A 24430-nucleotide genomic window follows, 5' to 3' on the forward strand; every position below is an offset into this window, starting at 1 on the left:
AGAGAGAGAGAGAGAGAGAGAGAGAGAGAGGTGTGTTTGTGTAAGTCTCTCTCTCTCTCTCTCTCTGTCTCTCACTCACACACACACACACACACAAACACACACACACAGACACACACACACACACACCCTGAAAAAAGATCATCCTAAATATTTTCAAATATGACATCCTAATGATACAATGATACAATTGATTAGCATGAATATTAATGATTTTTTTTTTTAGAAATCATGTCACAGAAAAGAAGTCAGGTTAGCTAATGTAAGCTAGCAAATATTTATGAACAGTTAGCATGAGGCTTTAAAAATGTGGGTATAAAATTCATTCAGAAATCCTGTCAAGTTGGCCCATGTTAGCTAGCTAGCTAATGCTAAAACAATTAGCATGGATCTGTATAAATATGGTTTAGAAATCCTCTCAGAAATAATGTCAGTTTAGCTAAAGCACGCTAGCTAGCTAATAATAAAATTGATTAGCATATTAAATGTTTAAGAAATCGTCTCACAGAAATAAAGTCAGGTGAGCAGGTATAAGCGAGCTAATATAAAAAAATAAAAAATAAAATTATATTTAGATGCAAACAGCTGGCTGATATTTAAAAATGTATTATTATTATTATTATTCTAGAATTGCTATCAGGTTAGCTCATGTTAGCCACTATAAAATATTTGAAACAGTTAGCATGAATCTTTAGCTTAGCTCATGGAAGCTAGCTAACAAAAAATTACTTAAATGAATATTAAGATGTAACCAGTATTTAAATCATTTAGCATAAATATTAGTGAATATGTCTTGGAAATCATCTCAGATCATCATGTCAGGTGTGTGTAAGTGTGTGTAAGATAGCTAACATTAAAAACATTCAAACCGCCATCATGGAAACAAGGCTAAACATCTGAACTCTGCATGAAAACATAAAAATGGCAGCAGGTGCTCTGGATTGATGAGTCAAAATCTGAAATATTTGCTGTAGCAGGAGGTGAGATGTTTGCTGGAGGTCTGGAGAGCGCTAAAATAATGAGTGAAGCATGGTGGAGGTTTCATGCAGGTTTGGAGCTGCATTTCTGCAGATGGCAGAGATGTGGCCAGAATTAATGGTGTCCTTAATGCTGAGAAATCCAGGCAGGCACTTCTTCATCATGCAGTACCATCAGGGAGGCGTCTGACCAACGACCTCAAACATGCAGACAAAGTCATTAAGATCTAACTTCAGCGTAGAGAGGAATTAGAAGTTCTGGAAGGAAAACAAGTCTTACATGAAGATGATTTGATCCACAGAAGATCTGTGCTTAGTTCTGCAAGATGTTTGGAAACACCAACCTGTTGAGGTCCTTCAAAACCTGTAAGTGTATCTAGATCAAATTTTTGTAGGTAAACAGTGTTGCTTTAAATATGAACTGGTTTGGATTTAACTTCTGTTCATTTACTTTCCATTTTGTTCATTAATAAAAATAAATGAGTGACACTGATTAGACTATTTGTGTGTGTGTGTGTGTGTGTGTGTGTGTCCAGGTGTTGCAGGTGATGTGAATGGAATGTGTGAAGAGCATCAGAGCCAAATTTGATTAACCATTTTATGTAATTAGTGCACTGGTGACACACACACACAAACATTAGACAGTGTGTCTTAATTAAGGATTAATTGTATCATTAGAGGTGAAGCTGCTGTTGGTGAACACATTGAGCCTGTCAAGGTTAATCAGTGTAATGAGTTTATTTTCTGACAGCTGGCGCACACACACACACACACACACACACCTCATTGCGTGAAAACACGTCTTTATTACAATTTATGACGTTTCCACAGTCAAGAAGGTGTGGCCTGTGTACCTGTCAGTCTCAGTAAAGGGGGCGTGGCCTGTGTACCTGTCAGTCTCAGTAAAGGGGGCATGGCCTGTGTACTTATCAGTCTCCATGAAGGAGTGTAGCCTGTGTACCTGTCAGTCTCAGCAAAGGGGGCGTGGCCTGTGTACTTGCCAGTCTCAGAAAAGGGGGCGTGGTCTGTGTACTTGTCAGTCTCCATGAAGGGGTGTAGCCTGTGTACCAGTCAGTCTCAGTAAAGGGGGTGTGGCCTTCTCCAAAAAAAAAAAAAAAAAAAAATCAAGCTGTTTCTCAACATCACACACACCAGACACATGATGTATTGCAGGTTTAGTTTTAGAACACTGACACTGGAGACAGGAGGAAAGATCTGATTTATATCAGCTCTAATGTGCTCTGTAACTCATCTCGTGACATCTCTCTCTCTCCCTCTCTCTCCCTCTCTCTCTCTCTCTCTGGCAGGTTCAGTATTAATGTTCGGCAGACTCAGGCCGGCTGGGGAAAAGGACTCATTTATCACTATGTCAGTATATATACACACACACACACACACACACACACACACACACACACACTTCCTTTCTCTCCCTCTCTCTGTCTGTCTCGAACCGACTCTTCTGTAAGGCCCATGACATGATATCATGCTGCATTGCATTATGGGATTGATTGCATTTACAATAATACGTTACTGTTTCTATAGCAACGGCTTGTTCACAGCAGTGTTTGAAAGAAAAAAACGTGCGTCACAAAGACGGAGTCTCCAGTGTCAAAGAACAAAGACAACACAAAATTTGCACTTAAAACAGTTACCATGGCAACAAACAGAAAACAACCTGTTTAGGGGTTTTTATTCTGTTTTACTGCTTTAACACACCTCATATTTTCACGTAGTCTGTGTGAGAAAAAACTATGTGCCAAAGAAGGAAGAATGGCACAGGATTTGAATAAAACTGTCAAAGGGCGCCATCCAGTGGCAGCAGAAGACAAGACCTTCAATCAACACTTCAGCTTTAATAGATCAGTGTGGTTAGTGTTTATCCCTCCATCCTCCGACACTGCACCGCTCGTCCCTCCGACACTGCGCCGCTCGTCCCTCCGACACTGCGCCGCTCGTCCCTCCACCCTCCGACACTGCGCCGCTCGTCCCTCCACCACTGCGCCGCTCGTCCCTCCACCACTGCGCCGCTCGTCCCTCCACCACTGCGCCGCTCGTCCCTCCACCACTGCGCCGCTCGTCCCTCCATCCTCCAACACTGCTCCGCTCGTCCCTCCACCCTCCACCACTGCGCCGCTCGTCCCTCCACCCTCCAACACTGCGCCGCTCGTCCCTCCATCCTCCAACACTGCGCCGCTCGTCCCTCCATGCTCTACCACTGCTCCACTCGTCCCTCCATGCTCTACCACTGCTTCACTCGTCCCTCCATGCTCTACCACTGCTCCTCGTCCCTCCCTCCTCCAACACTGCTCCACTCGTCCCTCCCTCCTCCAACACTGCTCCACTCATCCCTCCCTCCTCCAACACTGCTCCACTTATTCTCTACCACTGCTCCACTCATCCCTCCCTCCTCTACCACTGCTCCACTCATCCCTCCCTCCTTTGCCACTGCTCCACTCATCCATCCATCCTCCACCACTGGCCCACTCACCCCTCCCTCCTCAACTCATCCCTCCATCCTCCATGGCTGGTGTGAACAGTAATCCGCTTCATCGTCTCCAGTCGGTTGATGATTTTCCCGTAACCGCATGACACACCGGTGCACTTAAATTCGTGCCCTCATCGTTCTCGAAATCGAGATCAAACAACTAAAGTTACGTTACAGCTCATATTTATTTATTCTGATTAAATAATCGAATCCAACATGTTTAATTTAAATGACAAACGAATTAAAATTAGAAAAGAATTTTAAGTCAGAAGAAAGTTACTGTTAAACAAAAATAAATAAATAAAATGATACCGGAATTATGCATTTTACAAGAATAAAAAGAATCAGACTTTAAAATGTCACTCAATTCTTTAACACACACCGGCTTCGCCAGAAAATAAATCAAATTAAACTATTTATTTATTTATTCATTTTATTTATTCTTTTTTTTTTTGCTTGTCTGTACCCTCAGGGAGTTTCTTTTCTTTAAAAAAAAAAAATTTAAGTTCAGGAAAAAAAAAAAAAAAAAAAATCATGATGCAAGAAAGAAAAAAAAAAAAAAAAAAAAAAGACACAAAGACAGTTTTTTTTTTTCACTTCTCGAGTCTCAGAATACTGGAACAGCCTTTTTTTTTTAAATGGTTATCATTAATGGATATCAAGTTTATTTACACAAAAATTATTTGTCCCTCCAAAAGAAGGTGAGGAGAAAACCGGAATGAGTGAGGAAGAAAAAAAGAAAACAGGAAAAAAAAACGAAACCAAAGGGGAAAAAAAAAAAAAAAAACCTACTTTTTTTTTTTTCTTCAGCTTTTTACAAAATTCTAGAAAGTAGACCATTTGATTCATTAGCCAAAACAAGAAGAAGAAAAAAAAAAATTTACAAACTAGGGGGGGAAAAAAAAAAAATGGGGAAATGTAGAAGATTGAATCGCTTTCACTCTTCACAGGTCTGCGAGTGAGGAGTAAATATACATATATAATAAAAAGAAGAAAATCAGAGAGGAAAGTTGGAAATGAAACACACACACACACACACACACACACCTCCAATATGACCATTTACAGCTCTGGTTGGCAGGAAGTGGAAGAGCAGGAGACTTCCTGCTTTTTTTTCCCCCGTGAGCACACTGATTATATCTACACTTATCGAGTTGATAAACAGAGCGCTCGGGGAGATCTAGCGGCGATTCCTCGTCTTTGGCTTGTAAAATCGACACAGTGACGCGCTTCACTCGTGGTGAGGGGAAAAAAGAAGAGAATTAGGAGAGAAAGAGAGAGAGAGAAACCTAAACGCAAATGTAAATAATTTTCAGGAAAACATGGTTCCTAATCATTATAACCCTAATTATATATAAAGAAAAAAAAAATTTATAAAGAGAAGAAAAAACCAAAACAAAAAGGTGTTAACGAATTTTGTTAAAAGCTGGAGAAAATTGAGAATATTCCTTTTTTTCACCAGAAGTAACGGGAACTTCAAGTGCGTGTCAAGGCCACTGAGGAAACCGCCTCCATTTTATTTTATTTATATATACCTTTTTTTTTTTTTTTTTTACAAAACTACCAGACTGAATTAAAAAAAAAAAGAAGAAGAATCAATCGACAATCATGTCAAGCTGCAGTGTGTCCGTACAAGCAACAAAAAAATTATTATATTCAAAAGGGGGGAAAAAAGGCAAATGAACCAAAAGACACTTTTAAAAAGACTGACACTTTTTTGTTTGTTTTTTTTATCAGTCCAGACAACTTAAAGAAAAAGAAAAAAAAAACCAAAGCAGGTGGCGAGGGTGGGCTAATGATCCGAATACGCTGTACATCGGGTTGGAGTCCCTTGCCACCGCCCCCCCCACCCCTGTTCGTGATGGAATGGTCCATCCTGCTGGCGTTGTTCTGCCCTCCTGGACTGGGGTACTTGTGGGGGAGGAGGAGGAGGTGGCGGCGGACACCATGCTGGTGTACTTACTTGTAGCCTTGTTGGTTCCAGGCCTGACCGTACACTCCGTACGTTGGCATCTGCCAGCCGTTAGGGACGTACTGCCCCATCTGCTGGCCGTTACCGTATGACTGACCCCACTGTCCATACGGCTGAGCCGCGTACGCCGGGTTACTCTGCAGAACAGACGGGAGACGTGTTAACGTGTATATCTCCCCACACACACACACGTTTCAGTGCGGGGCTTTCAGTTCGGTGCACACGTGTACTAAATGCAATCCTTTTTACATGCAGAACACAGTGAAAATCTAAGTTCCCTCACAAACGTAAGCGGCACGAGTTTGTTTAGTCTCCGCCTCGCACTTTAAGCACATTTTTTATTATTATTAAACTAAATGAAACGCACAACAATGCCGCAGTGTCACCGTGGATACGCACTCATTACCGGAAACGAAATCGCTGCCCCTTTCTGCGTTTTAACGCTATGGATTCAATTTAATCACTATAATAAAGTGTAGTGCATTCATTAGATTTCTATTTTATTTTTTATATACTTTTTATTTTTAAACACGCAGGTATTTTATTTCACATTGTTTGAAAAATGTCAACTGTTGACGTTTACAAAATGTTAATAATCGTCTTCTTTCAGCTTCTCCCACTAGGGGGCGCCACAGCGGATCATCCGTCTCTATACCCCTCTGTCCTCTACATCTGCCGCTTTCACACCAACTACCTGCATGTCTTCCCTCACCACATCCATAAAACTCCTCCTTGATCTTCGTCTTTTCCTCCTTCCTGGTGTCTCCATCCTCAGCATTCTCCTACTGATATACCCCGTGTTCCTCCTCTGCACATGTCCAAACCATCTCAATCTCGCCTCCCTCACCTTGTCTCCAAAACGTCCTACATGCGCTGTCCCTCGAATAAACTCATTTCTAATCCTGTCCATCATCATCACTCCCAATGAACATCTCAGCTGGTCTTCACTGCCCTCCCGCTCATGCACACACATGTACTCTGTCTTACTCCTACTGACTTTCATTCCCCTTCTCTCCAGCGTGTACCTCCACCTCTCCAGGCTCTTTTCCACCTGCTCCCTACTCTCACCACAAATAACAATATCATCCACAAACATCATAGTCCACTGAGACTTCTGTCTGACCTCGTCCCTCAACCTGTCCATCACCACTGCAAACAGGAAAGGGCTTAGAGCCGATCCTTGATGCAGTTCTACCTCCACCTTGAACCAGTCTGTCATTCCTACTGCACACTTCACTGCTGTCACACTGTCCTGCACCACCCTCACATACTTCCTAATACAATACCACAACTTCTCTCTCCACCCTGTCCTACACTTTCTCTAAATCCACCAACACACAATGCAACTCCTTCTGACCTTCTCTATACTTCTCATACAGCTCCCCATATTCCTTTTCCTTAGCCACATCCCTCTTCAACTGCTGCCACATCTTGCTCTCCTGCCTACTTTTCTAATCATTCTGTCGATTCCAATTCTGTTTCTCCAACTTTTTTCTCCTTCTGCTCTCCTGCACTTCATTATTCCACCACCACATCCGTCTTCCTTTCTATTCCCAGATGTTACACCAAGTACCTTTCTAGCCGTCTCCCTCATCACTCCTGCAGCAGTTTCCAAATCATCCAGCACTTCACCACCACCACCGAGCTCCTGTCTGACCTCTTCCCTGAATCTCACACTACACTCTTTCTCCTTCAGTTCCCACCATCTTATTCTTCTTTCAGTCCTCACGCAAAACCATCCTACAGACCACCATCCGATGCTGTCTAGCTACACTGTCCCCTGCAACACCTTACAGTATCCAGTCTCCTTCAGGCTGCATCTCCTACATAGAACATAATCCACCTGTGTGCACCTTCCTCCACTCTTATACGTCACCCTGTGATCCTCCTTCTTCTTAAAATACGTGTTCACCACTGCCATTTCCATCCTTTTAGCAAAATCTACCTTCCACATTCCTAGAACAGTTTAAACACCTCCAATGTTCCTGCTCTTACTCTCTTTCCACTTGGTCTCCTGAACACACAACATATCTGCCTTTCTCCTCTCCATCATATCACAAGTGTTAAGTTTTAGGTTTTGTATTTGTTTCTCCACAACCGTACCGAAATGTACTGCTACACACACACACACACACACACACACACGTGTGCAATTCGCCATATGATCGTTTCACCTGTCTTAACCTTAATGAATTTTTACAGGGTGGTGTTCGTACCTGGGGCATGGCCATCTGCTGCATGGCCCTCATGTCTGCGGTTTCTTTTCCCCAGTAGCACTTCACTGTGTGGCCCTCGATGCACGTCCCGTTCACGGACACTATGGCGTGGGCGGCGCTCTCGTGAGAATCGAACCTGCCACCAGACGGAGGAGGAGGAGTTTATTATTCATTCATTCAAGCTTTTTTTTTTTTTTTTTTTTTTTTTTTAAACATTCAAGACATGAGGAAAAAGCAGAGGAGTAAGAAAGGACTGGTCGTCATTAGATTAGATTAAGTAGTCAAGATAGTGACTACAGCAGGAAGGTCATTTAAGTTTATTCCACCTACCAATCAATGCTACTTCCTCACATCTTCACCCCCTTCCCCAAACCCCACCAAAACTCCAACCCACCTCACGAATGAGTAGCCCTTATCCGGGAAGACCCTGATCTCCATGATCTGTCCGAAAGGAGAGAAAGTCTGCCTCATCAGCTGATCTGTAGTGCAGAAAAAAATACATCAATAAACAGGAAGTGAGGTCACACAGATGTTCCAAAAACACTCGAAATGTATCAACCACCCTGTTGCATCAGCATACAGTTTTATCTGGACTCATTTTTTCATCCGATCAGATCACCGTTTGGACACGTGTCAATCACGTGGCTGTGAGAACACGTTTCTGTTTTATCAGTTTCAATCTGAGAGATTCACACCAATAACAGAACCTGATCGACTGTTGCATGTTGGTCTCATTACAAGTCGTAATACAGCTTGTTATATTCACACTAGTGAAAGAACAACCACACAAACAAAAACATTTCAACACGGACATCAGAAAATTAAGATCCGTCTAAAACAATAAGACCTAAAACGAGTTTTTGGGGCCTAATTTTTAGATCAAGACCCTGCAGTATTCGTAACTAAACGAAAATAAAATCCGTTTGCAGCTAAACCCCACCCACTGATCTGCCTCGTGTCGGAGATGAAGGCGCTGTACGTACCTGAGAGACCGGAGGTGACCCCTCCACAGTACACGGTGCAGTTACTGGGGCTGGACTGGTTCAGCACCTCCTCATAGGACAGGTGTTTGGTGTTGCCTGCTAACAGAAGAACAGACGAAACAGTTGACTTCAGAGGGGAAAAGCTGTGGATTGAGAGTTAAAAATCGAGTGAGGAAGGAGAAGGAACTACCGGACTGACTCTCGAGGTTGGATTTGGGTGCAGGAGGCTTCCTGGTGGCCCAGTTGGTTCTGATCTGCCTCCCTCCGAGCCACTGGCCGTTCATCTGCTGGATAGCGTTCTCCGCATCCTGTCCATCAGAAACATTATATTATTTGTGTGCATACATACAGGGTTGGGCCAAAAGTATTAGGACACCCGCGTGGGTGTGTGCGATATATGCATAGTCTCTCTTACCCATTTATTAATAAAGGAGATGAAGCCATAGCCTTTGGACTTCCCAGTAGCCAGGTCTTTCACCACACGAGCATCGCTGAACACACACGCGCACACAGTTTGTTAGACGGGTTTGTACACACATTGCTTCTTTACACGCTAAAAAAAAGCAAGACTTACGATATTTTCCCGAACGGAGCGAAGGCGGCTCTGACGTCCTCTGTGGAGATTTCAGGGCTCAGGTCACCAACGAAAACGTGGAAGTGATCTGCGAGTGGACGTGTGCAACGTTAGTGAGTAGAACCGAAATACGCAATAAACTAGTGATGTAATCTATACTTCAAGCCTCTTCTTATACTTTAAAGCTCTTCTCTGTTCTGGCACCGAGGTGGTGGTATGAACTTTCCCTAGACGTCCGTACAGCGGAGTCCCTGGCTATCTTCAAGCGACGACTGAAGACCTACCTCTTCCTGAAACACTTAAATTAGCACTTTCCAAGTTTGCTTTGTAGAAATTAAGAGTTATATTTATATTAAGTTTGGAATCTAGCATACCAGTGTAGATTTATTCATTACTAGAGACTCAAAGCACTTTGGCCACCATGTGGGTTCTATGGTTTCTATAGTAACAGCTCATTCACGTGGACTGCACAGACGATGTGTTTAATGTACTGATGTTTTTGGAAGGAGACTCCAGTGTCAGAGCTTTATAACAGTCAGAGGTGAAACTGTACAGGTTTTAAGATGGAGGCTGGGGAGGAAACCGACAGCTGCAATAACATGAGTGAGAAAGAAAACTGACTCGTCACGTGGACATTTTATTTGGAACGCGGTCTTGTTTGGTCTTATGGAAAAATGCTGTAATAATCAGATTGGAGGAACTTACTGCTTGTGTCTTTCTTCTGGCTGCTCGGCATGGAGGCCCAGTTCACCTTCATGTCCTGTAACACACACACACACACACACATTAAAACACTTATAAATAATAAATAATAAGTCAAATAATATATTTGCACTGATTAAAACCAAATCCTTCATCATCTTTCTTGCCATAAATAAATCAATCCTAATGGTCGGATTTAATCAGATGATAAAACTTTGTGAGTAACTTTAAATAAAAGCGTAGCTGAAAGGATCTAAACTCTGGCTGATGGTGTGCTTCAGGGTGGAGTGGAGCGAGTGGGGCTGCAGTAACTCTGGTGATCAGTGGAGGACGATAAACGATGGTGTTCATGTTTCTGCACGATTCTCTCCAGTGTTACAACTAACATGAAGGACGTCACCAAACAAATCACAGTCGTCTCTCAGACGAGGAAACAAACGATTTACTGCATTTCACACAAGTGAACATCTAAGTGCACATTTAATCAGCCACACCTCTCTTACCTGCTCAGAGAGAGAGAAAGAGAAAGAGAGAGAGAGAGAGGGGGGGAGAGAGAAAAAAAGAGAGGGAGAGAGAAAGGGAGAGAGAGCGATGCAGAAAGAGAGAGAGATTCAGAGAGAGAGCGATGCAGAAAGAGAGAGAGCGAGAGGGACAGATTCAGAGAGAGAGGGACAGATTCAGAGAGAGCGAGAGCGATAGAGCGAGAGCGATAGAGCGAGAGCGATAGAGCGAGAGCGATAGAGAGCGCGCGAGAGCGCGAGAGAGAGCGCGAGAGAGAGCGCGAGAGAGAGCGCGAGAGAGAGAGCGCGATAGAGAGAGCGCGATAGAGAGAGCGCGAGAGCGAGAGCGATAGAGAGAGCGCGAGAGCGATAGCCATAGAGAGAGCGCGAGAGCGAGAGAGAGAGCGCGAGAGCGAGAGAGAGAGCGCGAGCGCGAGAGCGCGAGAGAGAGCGATAGAGAGAGCGATAGAGAGAGCGATAGAGAGAGCGATAGAGAGAGCGATAGAGAGAGCGATAGAGAGAGCGATAGAGAGCGATAGAGAGAGCGATAGAGAGAGCGATAGAGAGAGCGATAGAGAGAGCGATAGAGAGAGCGATAGAGAGAGCGCGAGAGCGATAGAGAGAGCGATAGAGAGAGCGCGAGAGCGATAGAGAGAGCGCGAGAGCGATAGAGAGAGCGCGAGAGCGAGAGCGATAGAGAGAGCGCGAGAGCGAGAGCGATAGAGAGAGCGCGAGAGCGAGAACGATAGAGAGAACGAGAACGATAGAGAGAACGAGAACGAGAGAGAGAGCGAGAACGATAGAGAGAGAGCGAGAGAGCGCGAGAGCGAGAGAGCGAGAGATGGACAGATTCAGAGAGAGCGAGAGATGGACAGATTCAGAGAGAGCGAGAGATGGACAGATTCAGAGAGAGCGAGAGATGGACAGATTCAGAGAGAGCGAGAGATGGACAGATTCAGAGAGAGCGAGAGATGGACAGATTCAGAGAGAGCGAGAGATGGACAGATTCAGAGAGAGCGAGAGATGGACAGATTCAGAGAGAGCGAGAGATGGACAGATTCAGAGAGAGCGAGAGATGGACAGATTCAGAGAGAGCGAGAGATGGACAGATTCAGAGAGAGCGAGAGATGGACAGATTCAGAGAGAGCGAGAGATGGACAGATTCAGAGAGAGCGAGAGATGGACAGATTCAGAGAGAGCGAGAGATGGACAGATTCAGAGAGAGCGAGAGATGGACAGATTCAGAGAGAGCGAGAGATGGACAGATTCAGAGAGAGCGAGAGATGGACAGATTCAGAGAGAGCGAGAGATGGACAGATTCAGAGAGAGCGAGAGATGGACAGATTCAGAGAGAGCGAGAGATGGACAGATTCAGAGAGAGCGAGAGATGGACAGATTCAGAGAGAGCGAGAGATGGACAGATTCAGAGAGAGCGAGAGATGGACAGATTCAGAGAGAGCGAGAGATGGACAGATTCAGAGAGAGCGAGAGATGGACAGATTCAGAGAGAGCGAGAGATGGACAGATTCAGAGAGAGCGAGAGATGGACAGATTCAGAGAGAGCGAGAGATGGACAGATTCAGAGAGAGCGAGAGATGGACAGATTCAGAGAGAGCGAGAGATGGACAGATTCAGAGAGAGTGAGAGATAGACAGATTCAGAGAGAGTGAGAGAGAGAGAGAGAGAAAGTGAGAGTGGGAGAGTGAGAGACACACACAGCACCAGGGCTGTAAATCCGAAGCGACTCTGATATTTACCTTTCCTAATATTTTGCGTCCGTTCATGGCAGCCAGGGCGGCGGCAGCGTGCATGTGCTCGAAGAACTCCACGAAGCAGTACGGGTCGTTTCCTGCCGTCTGGGAGAAAAGAGGAGAGGAGAGAAAGCTCACACTGGGGCCAGAGCACTTCCTCACACATCTGTTAAAGCGATCCTGCTGTAACGACGTCGTTCTCTCTGAACAGCTCTGTGTGACGATTACAAACTAATACACTAACGCTACATCTATTCCCACCCCCCAAATACACGTCCCACCAAATCTACTCACGTCGATGATCATTTTGCAGCTCTTGCAGGGTCCGATCTGGGTGAACACCTGCATGATGAGAGCCTCCGTCACGTCCCTGGAGAGGTTTCCGACGTACCTGCAGCCAAAAAGAAAGAAAAAAGTATTTTCTTTCATTATTTCTACAACAAAAAACAGAGTTGGAGATCTTGCCCTGGATCCCACAACAGGTTTGCTTTTCAAGTCTGGGAATCGGAGGAAACGTCACTTACACCCCTACAGCAGGTTCACCACAAATACATTTAAAAAAATATATAATTTCCCACAATTTTTTCTCTTTCAAGCTTTCGGCTTCGAGCGAGTAAAGAAAACGATGGTGTTAAAGCGAGTCGTGACGTGATCTTTAGACTCGCGAGGTTTAACGGTGTGTGTTCGGAAAATCTTCGAGTTAAACAAAAAGAGGGGGAATGAAGGGAGGTGGGGATGAAAGAGTGATGAATCATGGGGCAAAAGAAAAAACTTGTAAAGCAAAACAATCAGAAATTGATTTTTTTTTTTTTTAAGGTATAAGCAGACGGCATGTGTTTTGTGTGGAAGCGAATTCGCCTCTTTCTCCAAGACCCCTTTTTACGATCTCAGGACCTTCGGTGAGCTTCATCTCCAACACCAGTTCCTCAATCACGCTTTAGTGGTTCCTAAACTTCCCCAAAAAAACACCAATTCTACCAGGTTTTTACAACCCCACGAGGTTTATATTCCACCCAGAGAGCTGAAAAACACTCCAAAGGAACCGTGTGGAACAAAGGGAACCACTTGGTGGTGGAGTTTTTTGGTGTTCTTCTGGTCCTTTATTGGGAGTGTTCCTCCAGGCCATCACGCAGCCCTGACCTGCTGCCACGTTTTCACCCAAACCTTCACCACTTACAGCAGGCTGGTCACACCATCCCCTCCACCACCGACACCTCCATACAGATCGCCTCCTCCTCGTCCCCTAATCATCTTTAGCACATTCCCAGCTTCATGCCGCTCCATGGGCCAGCGTGAACGGCGCACAAACCGGATCTAGCCGGTTAGCGTGGTTAAAGAAAGGAAAAAAAAACACCCCGAAACGACGTGTTGAAACCACATGCGTTCAAATTTACACCACTGGTTTATAATCCGGTTTCAATCCGGTTTCTCATTATTTGGAAATAAACAGGATCGATAAAACCGAAGCCGAGACCGAAAACCCGCTCTGCCAGGCGGCTACAATCTCCCTCTGTCTCTCCCCCCGGCAACGCTATGCTAACCAGCCGGCTAGTTCACTCCCTGAGGCGAATTTACATCTATCATATTATTTACTAAATAATCCCATAAACGTTTTTGTACAACATGGTTTATTATTTCTAATAATTTGTGATTTATTCTAAACGCATAACAGCTAATGCTAACGCTAATGCTAACACCCCCCTCCCCCGCTAACAGCGTGTCCATCTACCAGGCTAGTCAGCTAGGCTAGTTCACTTTTATGCTAATTAGCTTCGATTCACTTACAACGTCTTGGGCTGATCATCGTCCGACATCATGTTTTCCGAAAGCGTCCAAACCTCCGGTTTTAAAAAATAAAAAAGTCTAAAGTTTATATACGAGAGGTTTCTGAAGCGGAATTCGGGGACTTTATAACGCGAACTTTTTTCTCTTTTTTTTCCGTTAACGAGAAATGACTGGAATAACTTCCTCTAACGTTACTCCAGAAAACACCGTCCTGACGTTGCGCTATTCGTTCTCGCGAGACGTCGGGATCGCGCAGCTCGAACTAGCGCCAACTAGCGGACTGGAGGACAAGCGTTGTTTGGGAGTGACCCCATGCTGACTTTCAAACAAACTGGTGGGTCGTGTGTTCAAGTTTCTCCTTGTTGTGAGGCCTCTATAAAAGATTTCTGAATCTTATTTCAATCCATAAAATAATTAAAAATTAAGAATTCCTTAAAACTCTCGAAACTTCCAGCAACATGATCAGATTGACACCCCCACCCCCCCGTACTGTAATTTAATGTGTTATCATTTATTTTACGTCTCCACTCATTATTTTTAGCTTTTATTTATTGTATTATATATATTTTTTTATTGTTAATGTTTTTAAGTTTCTGAAATGCTGAGTCCTGAGTAGGACATGTAGAACACCATTAGGCTTTCAGTGGTGTCCTACATGAACCAATCCACCTCTTAACACCATCATTATGACACCACGTTTATAAAAACCATCAATATTGTAGAGAAACGCAGCAGAACAGAGCGCTGCATCACTGACAGGCATCTCATACAGTGAGATTAAATGTCATTACTCAGGGCCGGTTCCAGATATTTGGAGGCATTAAGACAGGGGTGTCTAATCTTTTCCACAAAGAGCTGGTGGGGGTGCAGATTTTTATCCCACCCAAGTAAGTCCACACCAAATTTTACCTGTTAAACCCTAATGATTAGAATTCCATTGGTGAACTCATATCCTCACATGGGGTTTTTTACCACTGCTATGCAGATGACACTCAACTAATCTTTTCTTTCCCTCCCTCAGATACCACAGCTTCCGCTCGGATCTCGGCATGCTTGACATATCTTCATGGATGAGTGATCATCAACTAAAACTCACCCCAGCAAAACAGAACTGCTGATCATCCCAGGTGATTCATCTCCAAGTCAAGATCTCCAAATAACACTTCATGACTCTCTGCTCTCACCTCCAGCCACTGCTCGTAACCTTGGGGTAACTATGGACAATCAACTGTCCTTCTCCTCACATGTTGTAATGTGGCTCGTTCTTGTCGATTTCTTCTCTACAACATCAGAAGGATTCGACCATTTCTGCCACACACACTGCCCAGGTGCTTGTTTGGTCTCTTGTTATTTTGAGACTGGACTACTGCATCTCTCTGCTGGCAGATCTTCCCCTGAACGCTATTCGTCCACTGCAAATGATCCAAAACGCAGCTGCACAACTAGTGTTCAATCTGCCCAAGTTCTCCCACACCACTGTGCTCCTCCACTGGCTTCCAGTCCTCGCACGTATCAGATTCAAAACGCTGATGTTCACCTACAAGACCAAAAATGGACCAGCACCATCTTACCTCAGAGACCTCATCACATCTCGCACTGCACCACGCTGTCTGAGATCCTCCAGCACTGCTCCACTGGTACCTCCTTCTCTCAGAATGAGAGGTAAGTACACTTCAAGGTTCTTCTCTGTTTTGGCACCGAGTTGATGGAATGAACTTCCCCTAGATATCCGTACAACAGAGTCCCTGGCTATCTTCAAGCGATGGTGAAGACCTTCATCTTCCTGGAACACTTAAATTAGCACTTTACAAGTTTGCTTTGTAGAAATCAAGAGTTATATTTATATTAAGTGTGTAATCTTGTGTACAGTGTAGATTTATTCATTACTAGAGACTTAAAGCACTTTTGTACTTCGCTCTGGATGAGGGCGTCTGCTACATGCTGTAAATATCAATGTAAATGGCAGTGCTAGAGCAAGAAACCCAATAAACCCAATTCAACAAGTCTCCTTTCATTGTAGCCACAGCTGCACTGCCTGCATACATCAACACGGGTGCACACAGGAGCTTTTATTAAGTACATTTTACTTCTTTATGGTTCATGAAAAACCTTAACAACTGTTTTGAACTGTTTTGGTGACTTTTCCTCACGATGTCCAGCTTTTCTTGAAAAGTCCGTCTTGTAAAAGTCCTTGTAAATGCGACCAGATACATTTCTTCTCCTCTGTCAATCACTGTGGAATGAAAAACTCCACATGGATATATTTACATGTGTGCAGTTTGTTTGTGAGCTGTGACTAGTGCGCTCTCTGACGTGAAAATGCCAACATGATTGGACGCCTGCTAGATGGCCCCGGTGTCACAAACTCGAAATATGGCTGGGTAAAGCAGTTTCATCGTAATATATTTGAAGCTGGAGGAACCTGCACTGTGGATTTTAAAGGCTTCGAGGCAGATTTCTGGCAACACATGATGGCTGAGATCTCATCGGACAGAAATTGTAACACAAACTCCTGGAAGCATCACAACCAAGAAAAAAAGCTATGAAATTAAGAGAATAGATTTTAATTTATGGAAATACATATTAAAATATGTGAGTGATTTCTACAGTGTTTGGGGCAGCAGAGAAGATCTCGACCTTCAGTGTTTTATTTCTTTATTTTTTCTTATTTTTATTACACATAAATTAATACTGAGGAATCAAAACTATGAAAAATGTTTTAGAGAAAGAATTATGTAGTGAACACAAATGTGTTAAAGAACAAAGAACATGTTTTACAGAAGAAAAGAACATTTTCGATTCTTTAACGTTGCCACCTTTAGCTTTGATTACAGCTTTGCACGCTCTTGGCCTTCTCTCAGTCAGCCTCAGGATGTTGCATCAACCGGAATGGATTTCCAACTATCTTAAGAAATCTCCAGAGGTGTTGAGTGCTTGTTGGCTGCTTTTCCTTCCCTCACCAGTCCAATGCATACCAAACCATCTCAGCTGGATTTGGATGGGGTGATTGTGGAGGTCAGGTCATCTAATGCAGCACTGCATCTCTTTGTGTTAGAATCTGCATATTTGAAGTCTGCTTTTAAGAGCTTTGCTTTTAAATTCTGAAGAGGCAATTTGTCAAGAGAAATAAATTTGTCAGCAGAATAAATGGTCAGGGTTTGAGTTGGTTTCTGTGTAAGAGGTCCATGAAAACTGGAACGTGAATAAATCACGTGGTACTTTTTAAAACAAAAAGAGATGGGTGGGTTCTGTCAACACTGTTTTAATAAAATGGAAAGAACCTAATTATTCGAAAGATAACGTTGATGGATGAGGTTAGAGTTAGAAAATAAAATGATGGGTGTTACTCAGGTTACAGAAGAAGATCTATAAAGGTCTATGTGCATTGAATGTGTGTTTGTAGCAATTTGGTCCTGGAGGAACGTTTAGTTTTCATTTATGGAATTTGGTAGATGCCTGTATCCAGAGTGACTTACAATTATCCCATTTATCCACCTGAGTGGTTGAAGGTTTACTTTAAGGTCCAGCACTGGCAGCTTAATGGTGCTGGGATTTTAACTAAATGGTGCTGGGATTTGGAATATATTTCCAGCGAACCATTTTGCGGTATGGTACAAAGAGAGGAGTAGAAATCGATCGTACTGGGGAAAGGTGATCACCGTCTGGTCCCAGACATTGTTTATTTTCATGATCGCTTTCCATTGTGCTGCATGTGTATCGTCAGTGACGTGTGGGAGAGGTTACCTGATGAAAATCAGAACCTGTTATGTCACGTTATTGTTAAAAATAATTAAAAACATAAAGGTGAAGGTAATTCTCAGCCGCATTGCATTGCATCGCTCATTCAGTCAGAGGACACACCTGGGCGAAAGGTTATACACGGAAAAAGGGACAGGAAAACACAATTTTTAATACACGTGTTCAAACTCCTCCGCAACGGTGTCAAAGCAGTGACCTTTGAGCTGCTTCTTCGTCTTCCGGAAAAGGTGGAAATCCGCAGGAGCCAAATATGATAAAATGGTAATGAACGTGGTCAAATAGCACCGGTTGCACAGCTCCTGATGTACACAGGCACATTGACTAATGAAGGTCGGTGCTCCCTGTGACTGTGTGTGCAGCCTCGTGTTGGCATGCTACAAAACTAGTCTGGAAACCTTTCTGGTACCACCTTGTACGCATAATAATTGCGTATTTGTTCATATTTCTTTCGTATTTGGTGATTAAAATTATGTTTAAAAGTAAAATTGTTGTATTTTAATTGATATCGTGACACTTCAATTTGAAGTTAATGAGGCATTACAGGGAGGGGGGGAGGGACCAGGGCCATCGCCTCAGAGCATGCAGCCAATCAGCACGCAACAGCGGCGGGATGTAAGAAAGCTGAGCTAGCCAATCAGCGTGCGGTGTTGAAGCGCGTCAGCCAATCGGCGGCGCACAGACACCGGCAAAGGGGCGGGCGCTACAGCGGCGAGGACGCTAGAACATGGCGGATAGAGGAGGGGGCGGGCAGCTGACTCCTGGAAAAACGAAGAAATTGTGCTATTTATTGAAGATTTTTTAAAGCTATTTATTAGTATTTAGACAGGTGGGTACATTTTTACACCGAATTCGCTCAATATGATGTTGAGAATCAGCTAGTTTCTTAATTTTAACCTAAAAATTCGTGTCTCCTGCCTGTGGGTAGAGTGCGTGGCCGAGTCTCAAATATATACCTGATTTGAATGTAGGGCACTTCATAGGAGGTCAAATTCATTCTGTTTTTATGGATGTAGTGCGTTAAATTAAGAAATTCGGACGCGGTTTGGGATACGGCCCTCACTTGGCTTATGCTAGTGTGGGGCAATGATGAGATTAGCATGCTGCTACTGTGTGCTTCATTAGAACGTGTTTTGGGGTAAAAGAAAATGATGTTAAAGTCGTATTTGATTGTCAGTCTGTTTATTTTTCTAATTGTATTTATTTATTTATTTATTAGGGGTGTAACGGTACACGTATTCGTACCGGACCCTTTCGGTACAGGACTATCGGTTCAGTGCACATGTATACCGAATATAATCCTTTTTACGTGCTGAACATTGTTACATTGTGAGTTCCCTCCAGTGAGGGTCACTGTGGATACTCACTCCTTTTTGTAAATATGATTTGTTGTTCTGCACTGGTGAGAACTCGTTGCCCTTCTTACAGTCTTGTAAAAGTAAAATCGACTGGATTCTTTAGCATTTTATGTCCAGCTTCAAGAATTTCTATTAAAAGAAGAAAATCCTGACAATTCCGCATACCGAGTGAGTAAGTGAAGGATGGAAGGAATGAAGACATTTCCTGAAATCAATAAAAGTGAAGTAGATCATATCTTTAGAAAATTAAATATTACCTGTAAAACACACACATGCACTAATACACTTCTGTATCACCCAAATGGAGTCTAACAAATATAAACTAGTTAATTAAATTTTTCCATCTTTAAATTTTTTTTTCACTACATTCAAATTGTGCCAATTTAATCAGTAACTTAATTTATTTGATATAAGTGATTTATTGTATTACATTTTTTAAATATTTGTATAAAAGTTAATAAAATATTATTTTATGCATTATTTAACCAAGCAGGCATTTTTATTAAAATTGTTATACGAATGTATATACAGTTTTATGTTCTGCATTTCTTCTCCATACCCGTCTGAGGTACGTACCAGACCGTGAATTTAATATCGTTACACCCCTAATATTTATATACAGTCAGTGTGATTAGTATGAGTATGATGTATGTTTATATCGTATTAATAGAAAGCTTGATGATTTATCTTTTTTTTTTTTCCCTTCTCCAGGTTTTCTACCTTTTTCTTGAAGATGGACCGTGTTTAGCCCCGGGCCAAGGGTTTAAGCTGAATGCATTGTGATTTCCAATAATTGAGACAGTGATTTGTAAAAAGCTGTCTACATTAATGAAAAGAACAATGTAATCGGCTTGGCATGCTCAAACAGCCGAGTGGGTTCTTTTGCGTCCGTCTGTGTTTTTTTTTTTTTTTTAGGTTTATGTTTGGTTTTTAGCACTTAGACAGATTTCTATCCAGACAGGGTCACATATCAGAGTAGAATTATTAGTTTTTGGATGATGGATGTCGCTGAGTTTGTGCCTCCTCTCCCTCTGGAGCCTCCTGATGATGAAATGTCAGGAAGCGGTACGTGTAAAGCTCCTCCACCACCTCCCCTGCAAACGTCCAGTGACGCCGAGGAAATGGACGTTAGCTCCGGCGGTGATGGACCCTCGTTCGCGCCGACCGAGGACGCCTCGCTCCTCACTAAGGGCTCGGTGTCTTTTAGCAGTCGTGCGTTACACGCCGACCCGTGCCCCGGCACCGGGCGCCACGCTCCCCCCGTTACCTCCTTCCTCCCCGACCTTAGGCTCCTCCGAGACGTTAAGATCAGTGTCCGCTTCGGAGGAGACGCCGGCGCCGGCAGCAGTCCCAGTGGCAGCAAAGGGAAAGACAGGAAAGTGTTGTACACGGGGCAGGGGCAGATAGATGAACGGCTAGAGAACGGCGAACGGCCGCAGGGAAGCTCAGGGGAAGGGGCAGGGCAGGGGACCGCCGGGGTAGAACTTGAGGCTGAGCAGGAGAACAAGGTGGAATTTGCTGTGCTGGACGAGCTGGAGGATTTCAGCGAGAACTTCCTGGACCCCGAAGACGGAGAGGAGAGCGAGTACACCTCTGATATCATCGTTCAGAAGCAGCAGGCCAACGACGAGGACCACGTTTACTCCTACGAGGTACACGGGGGCCGTGGTGGCCGTTTTTAATGATGTGAAATGGAAGTTATTATGAAGAAATTGGTTGAAATGCTACATTTGAGAAAATAGAGTACATTTGTGATGCTGCCCCCTAGAGGTCATTCTAAGATCACACATCAGCTGTGATTTTATGAATCATACCCCCAGCTTTTTTTTTGTTTTTGTTTGCTTGTGTGTAACCGCTTGTTTCTTTCAGGACGACTTTGACAATGATGTAGATGCCCTGTTAGAGGAAGGCATGCCTGTGCCCAAGAAGATGCGCCTGGCCGAGGGCAAATACACGGCAGACAGCGATCATCAGTCTGACACGGAGCAGGGTGTCCAGCCCATGATTACCAAAATTAAGACTGTTCTCAAGAGTGAGTTATAGTTTTATCACGTCCTCACTAATTAATTAATTCATTAATTAATCGATTAACCCTAGTGTTCATGCGTCAGGTCGAGGACGTCCGCCTACAGAGCCTCTTCCTGACGGTTGGATCATGACATTTCATAACTCTGGCATTCCAGTCTACCTCCACCGGGAAACCCGGGTCGTCACCTGGTCCAGACCGTATTTCCTCGGAACCGGAAGCATCAGGGTAAACACCTGGGTCTGGCTTTGTGGCCTGAAAATTGGGTGTTTTTCGAGTGCCAAAACTTGTAAACAACCCTTTTGTTGTTGTTTCTCCAGAAACACGACCCTCCTACCAGTAGCATCCCCTGTTTGCACTATAAGAAAATGAAGGAACAGGAAGAAAAGGAGCAGAACGGAGAAGTGACCCCCAACGTGTCTCCGGTGAAGGACGGTGAGGAAGGAGAACCCCAGGAGAGAACCGAAGAACCCGACTCCACGGCTCCGGAGGGGACGTGTGACGAGTCCAACCCGGACACGATGGTAAAGGAGTGTCAGGGGGGTGAGACGGCTCAGGGGGCGCTGGGGCAGGTCAAAGCCAAGGTGGAGGTGTGCAAGGACGAGTCAGTTGGTAAGGGAATCGTCGTGTTTCGCGAGTATCCGAGGTCATAATTTGACATTTTATCCTAAAGCCTCTCTTCTTTCCTGTTACACAGACATCGAGGCGTTTCGCGGCTACCTGGAGAAGCGATTCGACTTCGAGCAAGTGACGGTAAAGAAGTTCCGCACCTGGGCGGAGCGACGGCAGTTCAACCGGGACATGAAGAGGAAGCAGGCGGAGTCCGAGAGGCCCATCCTCCCGGCCAATCAGAAGCTCATCACTCTGTCGGTCCAGGACGCGCCCACTAAGAAAGGTTCGGTCTGTCGTATCTCACTCATTCACTTGCTAGGACGGTGTTCTGATATCATTTCTGCTTTGCAACATTCTTCCACCATGATGCTTGTTGGCTTTTTTTTTTTTTTTTTATACTTATGCACGCCGTTAAATCAGCTCTCTGTCTTCATATCTGCTTTTAGAGTTCATCATCAACCCGAATGGAAAGTCTGAGGTTTGCATCCTACACGAATATATGCAACGTGTGCTCAAGGTCCGACCAGTTTACAACTTTTTTGAATGTGGTAAGTGTCTGTCTGTCTGTCTGTCTGTCTGTCTGTCTGTCTGTCTGTCTGTCTGTCTGTCTGTCTGTCTGTCTGTCTGTCTGTCTGTCTGTCTGTGTGTGTGTGTGTGTGTGTGTGTGTGTGTGTGTGTGTGTGTGTGTGTGTGTGTGTGGTTATTGCTCGTTCCTAACGTTGACATCTGGTTATCTGGTTCCTTCCCAGAAAACCCAAGTGAACCCTTCGGTGCTTCGGTTATAATAGACGGCGTCACGTACGGCACCGGGACAGCGAGTAGCAAAAAACTCGCCAAGAATAAAGCAGGTAATTATTTAGCTGCTCTAACACAAGCGATTACAGGAGCAAACGTCTTTCATTATGTAGCTATAAAAGGATAAAAAAAACCCATTGTAATAAAATGTAGTAATCAATGATAAAATGCTGTAGTTTAATTCTCAGCGTTTGGTACTAGACCGGTGGTTCCTGGTACTCTGGTTCTAGACTTGTGGTTCCTGGAACGCTGGTATTTGACCGGTGGTTCCTGGTACTTTGGATTCTTGTTGTGTGTTCATGATTTGAGTGTTTAAACGAGTATAATAATATAATAAGTGTGTGGTGTTCTTGGTGCTGTGCTGCAGCTCGAGCCACACTGGAGATCCTCATCCCAGACTTTGTGAAGCAGACGGCTGAGGAGAAGCCGGTGGAAGGAGATGAACTGGAGGTATATACACCACCACCACCACGCTGATTCTGATAGTGACTCTGATCGTTTATTCTTAACCCCTGTCCCTTGTTTCCTGGACACTTTCCCATGTTCTTTGACTCTAAACTCTTTACACCTGTCCCTTTACCGTGTTTTTCTGACCTTTTGCACTTTTACACTAGACTGTGGCCTGTTTTCATTGGCCCCTTTATTTTTTACACTTAACACTGACCCTTGATCCCTTTTTCTTGACCCTGGTCTGTTTCCCATGACCCCTTGCCCTTGACCCCATCCCTGCCTGTTACTGTGACTCTGTCATGTCTCTCTGTTATTTAATGTGATGATCATTACTCCCTGAACAACCACTAACCAGTGCTCACGTTTCCTCCTCAGTATTTTAACCATATCAGTATTGAAGACTCTCGAGTGTATGAACTGACCAACAAAGCAGGCTTACTGTCACCTTACCAGATCCTTCACGAGTGCCTTAAGAGGTAGGACGCTGCTGTGTAGAAGTTCTGTTTCTGATGTCTAGACGACATTTTATTAAAATCTTTCTTTTCCCCTACAGAAATCATGGCATGGGGGACACCAGCATCAAGTTCGAGGTCATCCCGGGGAAGAACCAGAAGAGCGAATACGTGATGACGTGTGGGAAACACAGCGTACGTGGATGGTGTAAGTGCTCTCGCAATGTTCTGTATGGGTTTTTTACTTATTCCTGCGTCGATAAGGAAAAAAAAAAAACAAAGACCACGATGAATTCTGATTAGTCGAAATGTTAACTAACAGAAACTAACTTTGTGTCCTCTTCAAAGGTAAGAACAAGAGAGTGGGTAAACAGCTGGCCTCTCAGAAGATCCTCCAGATGTTGCATCCTCACGTGAAGAACTGGGGCTCACTCTTACGCATGTACGGCAGAGAGAACAACAAGATGGTGAAGAAGGTATCTTTAAAAAAAAAAAAAAAGGTTCAGAGCCGTAGCAGGAAGTGGTTTGGTGTTTGTGGTAGATTACTGATGTGTGTGTGTGTTTGAAGGAAAATTCAGACAAGAGCGTGATTGAGTTGCAGCAGTACGCCAAAAAGAACAAGCCCAACCTCCACATACTGAACAAACTTCAAGAGGAGATGAGGAAACTGGCTAGAGAGAGGGTACGACTAACACACACACACACACACACACGCGATTCTGTACTGAAAATAAACCACCCACCACTAGAGGTCGCCCTGATGGCTAGGTTGCATCGAATTTGGCAGTAACCCAATTAATCAGCCAATATAGCACTTTGCCCACGTTTACGATTATCAATTAGTTGTTGATTTATTTATTTTTATTTTTTTTTTACCCCCACCCTGGTTTCCAGGAGGAGACAAAAAAGAAGCCCAAAATGACCGTGATGGAATCTGCGCAGCCCGGGAGCGAGCCTCTGTGCACCGTCGACGTCTAGAACCTTCAGCTGACCTTCTCGCTCGTTTTCTCGCACTGAAGATCTCAAACAAAAA

The 24430-nt window shown here is 44.0% G+C and overlaps 2 protein-coding genes across 5 annotated transcripts; one reads left to right on the forward strand and one right to left on the reverse strand.

The window, feature by feature from the left end:
• Positions 1-3880: 3880 nt before the first annotated feature.
• tia1l (cytotoxic granule-associated RNA binding protein 1, like) lies at positions 3881-14197 on the reverse strand. Of its 4 annotated transcripts, none has more exons than XM_083527446.1 (11): positions 13949-14197; positions 12458-12554; positions 12170-12268; positions 9916-9970; positions 9211-9298; positions 9052-9127; positions 8827-8944; positions 8637-8735; positions 8048-8132; positions 7654-7789; positions 3881-5574 (listed from the first exon to the last, which is right to left on the reverse strand). In XM_083527446.1, exons 1-11 carry the CDS (start codon positions 13978-13980, stop codon positions 5425-5427), a joined length of 1035 nt encoding a protein of 344 aa, XP_083383572.1. In that variant the 5' UTR covers positions 13981-14197; the 3' UTR covers positions 3881-5424. The 4 variants fall into 4 exon arrangements, with proteins under 4 accessions (XP_083383572.1, XP_083383575.1, XP_083383574.1 ...); XM_083527449.1 differs by having other exon boundaries at positions 8637-8732; positions 8836-8944; positions 13949-14179; XM_083527448.1 differs by having other exon boundaries at positions 8836-8944; positions 13949-14179.
• A 4170-nt stretch (positions 14198-18367) lies between these two features.
• Positions 18368-24430, forward strand: dgcr8 (DGCR8 microprocessor complex subunit). Its single transcript, XM_083527358.1, has 14 exons — positions 18368-18533; positions 19774-20714; positions 20932-21094; positions 21174-21316; positions 21409-21700; positions 21786-21983; positions 22147-22248; positions 22450-22548; positions 22863-22945; positions 23321-23421; positions 23499-23605; positions 23746-23873; positions 23966-24079; positions 24292-24430. Exons 2-14 carry the CDS (start codon positions 20058-20060, stop codon positions 24373-24375), a joined length of 2271 nt encoding a protein of 756 aa, XP_083383484.1. The 5' UTR covers positions 18368-18533; positions 19774-20057; the 3' UTR covers positions 24376-24430.

This window comes from Silurus aristotelis (assembly GCF_946808225.1).
Source record: "Silurus aristotelis genome assembly, chromosome: 23".
Classification (NCBI taxonomy): Eukaryota; Metazoa; Chordata; class Actinopteri; order Siluriformes; family Siluridae; genus Silurus; species Silurus aristotelis.

What these genes read in the sequence shown, in the direction of transcription:
- tia1l (XM_083527446.1), bottom strand. Translation starts at nt 13,980, where the DNA reads ATGATGTCGGACGATGATCAGCCCAAGACGTT. An exon ending in GCTCCGTTCGGGAAAATATC is followed by an intron (nt 9,128 to 9,210) that starts GTAAGTCTTGCT and finishes GTGTGTGTTCAG; the next exon opens with CGATGCTCGTGTGGTGAAAG. An exon ending in AGCAGATGGCCATGCCCCAG is followed by an intron (nt 5,575 to 7,653) that starts GTACGAACACCA and finishes TCTGTTCTGCAG; the next exon opens with AGTAACCCGGCGTACGCGGC.
- dgcr8 (XM_083527358.1), top strand. Translation starts at nt 20,058, where the DNA reads ATGATGGATGTCGCTGAGTTTGTGCCTCCTCTCCCTCTGGAGCCTCCT. An exon ending in TGGAAGGAGATGAACTGGAG is followed by an intron (nt 22,946 to 23,320) that starts GTATATACACCA and finishes TTTCCTCCTCAG; the next exon opens with TATTTTAACCATATCAGTAT. An exon ending in ACAACAAGATGGTGAAGAAG is followed by an intron (nt 23,874 to 23,965) that starts GTATCTTTAAAA and finishes GTGTGTTTGAAG; the next exon opens with GAAAATTCAGACAAGAGCGT.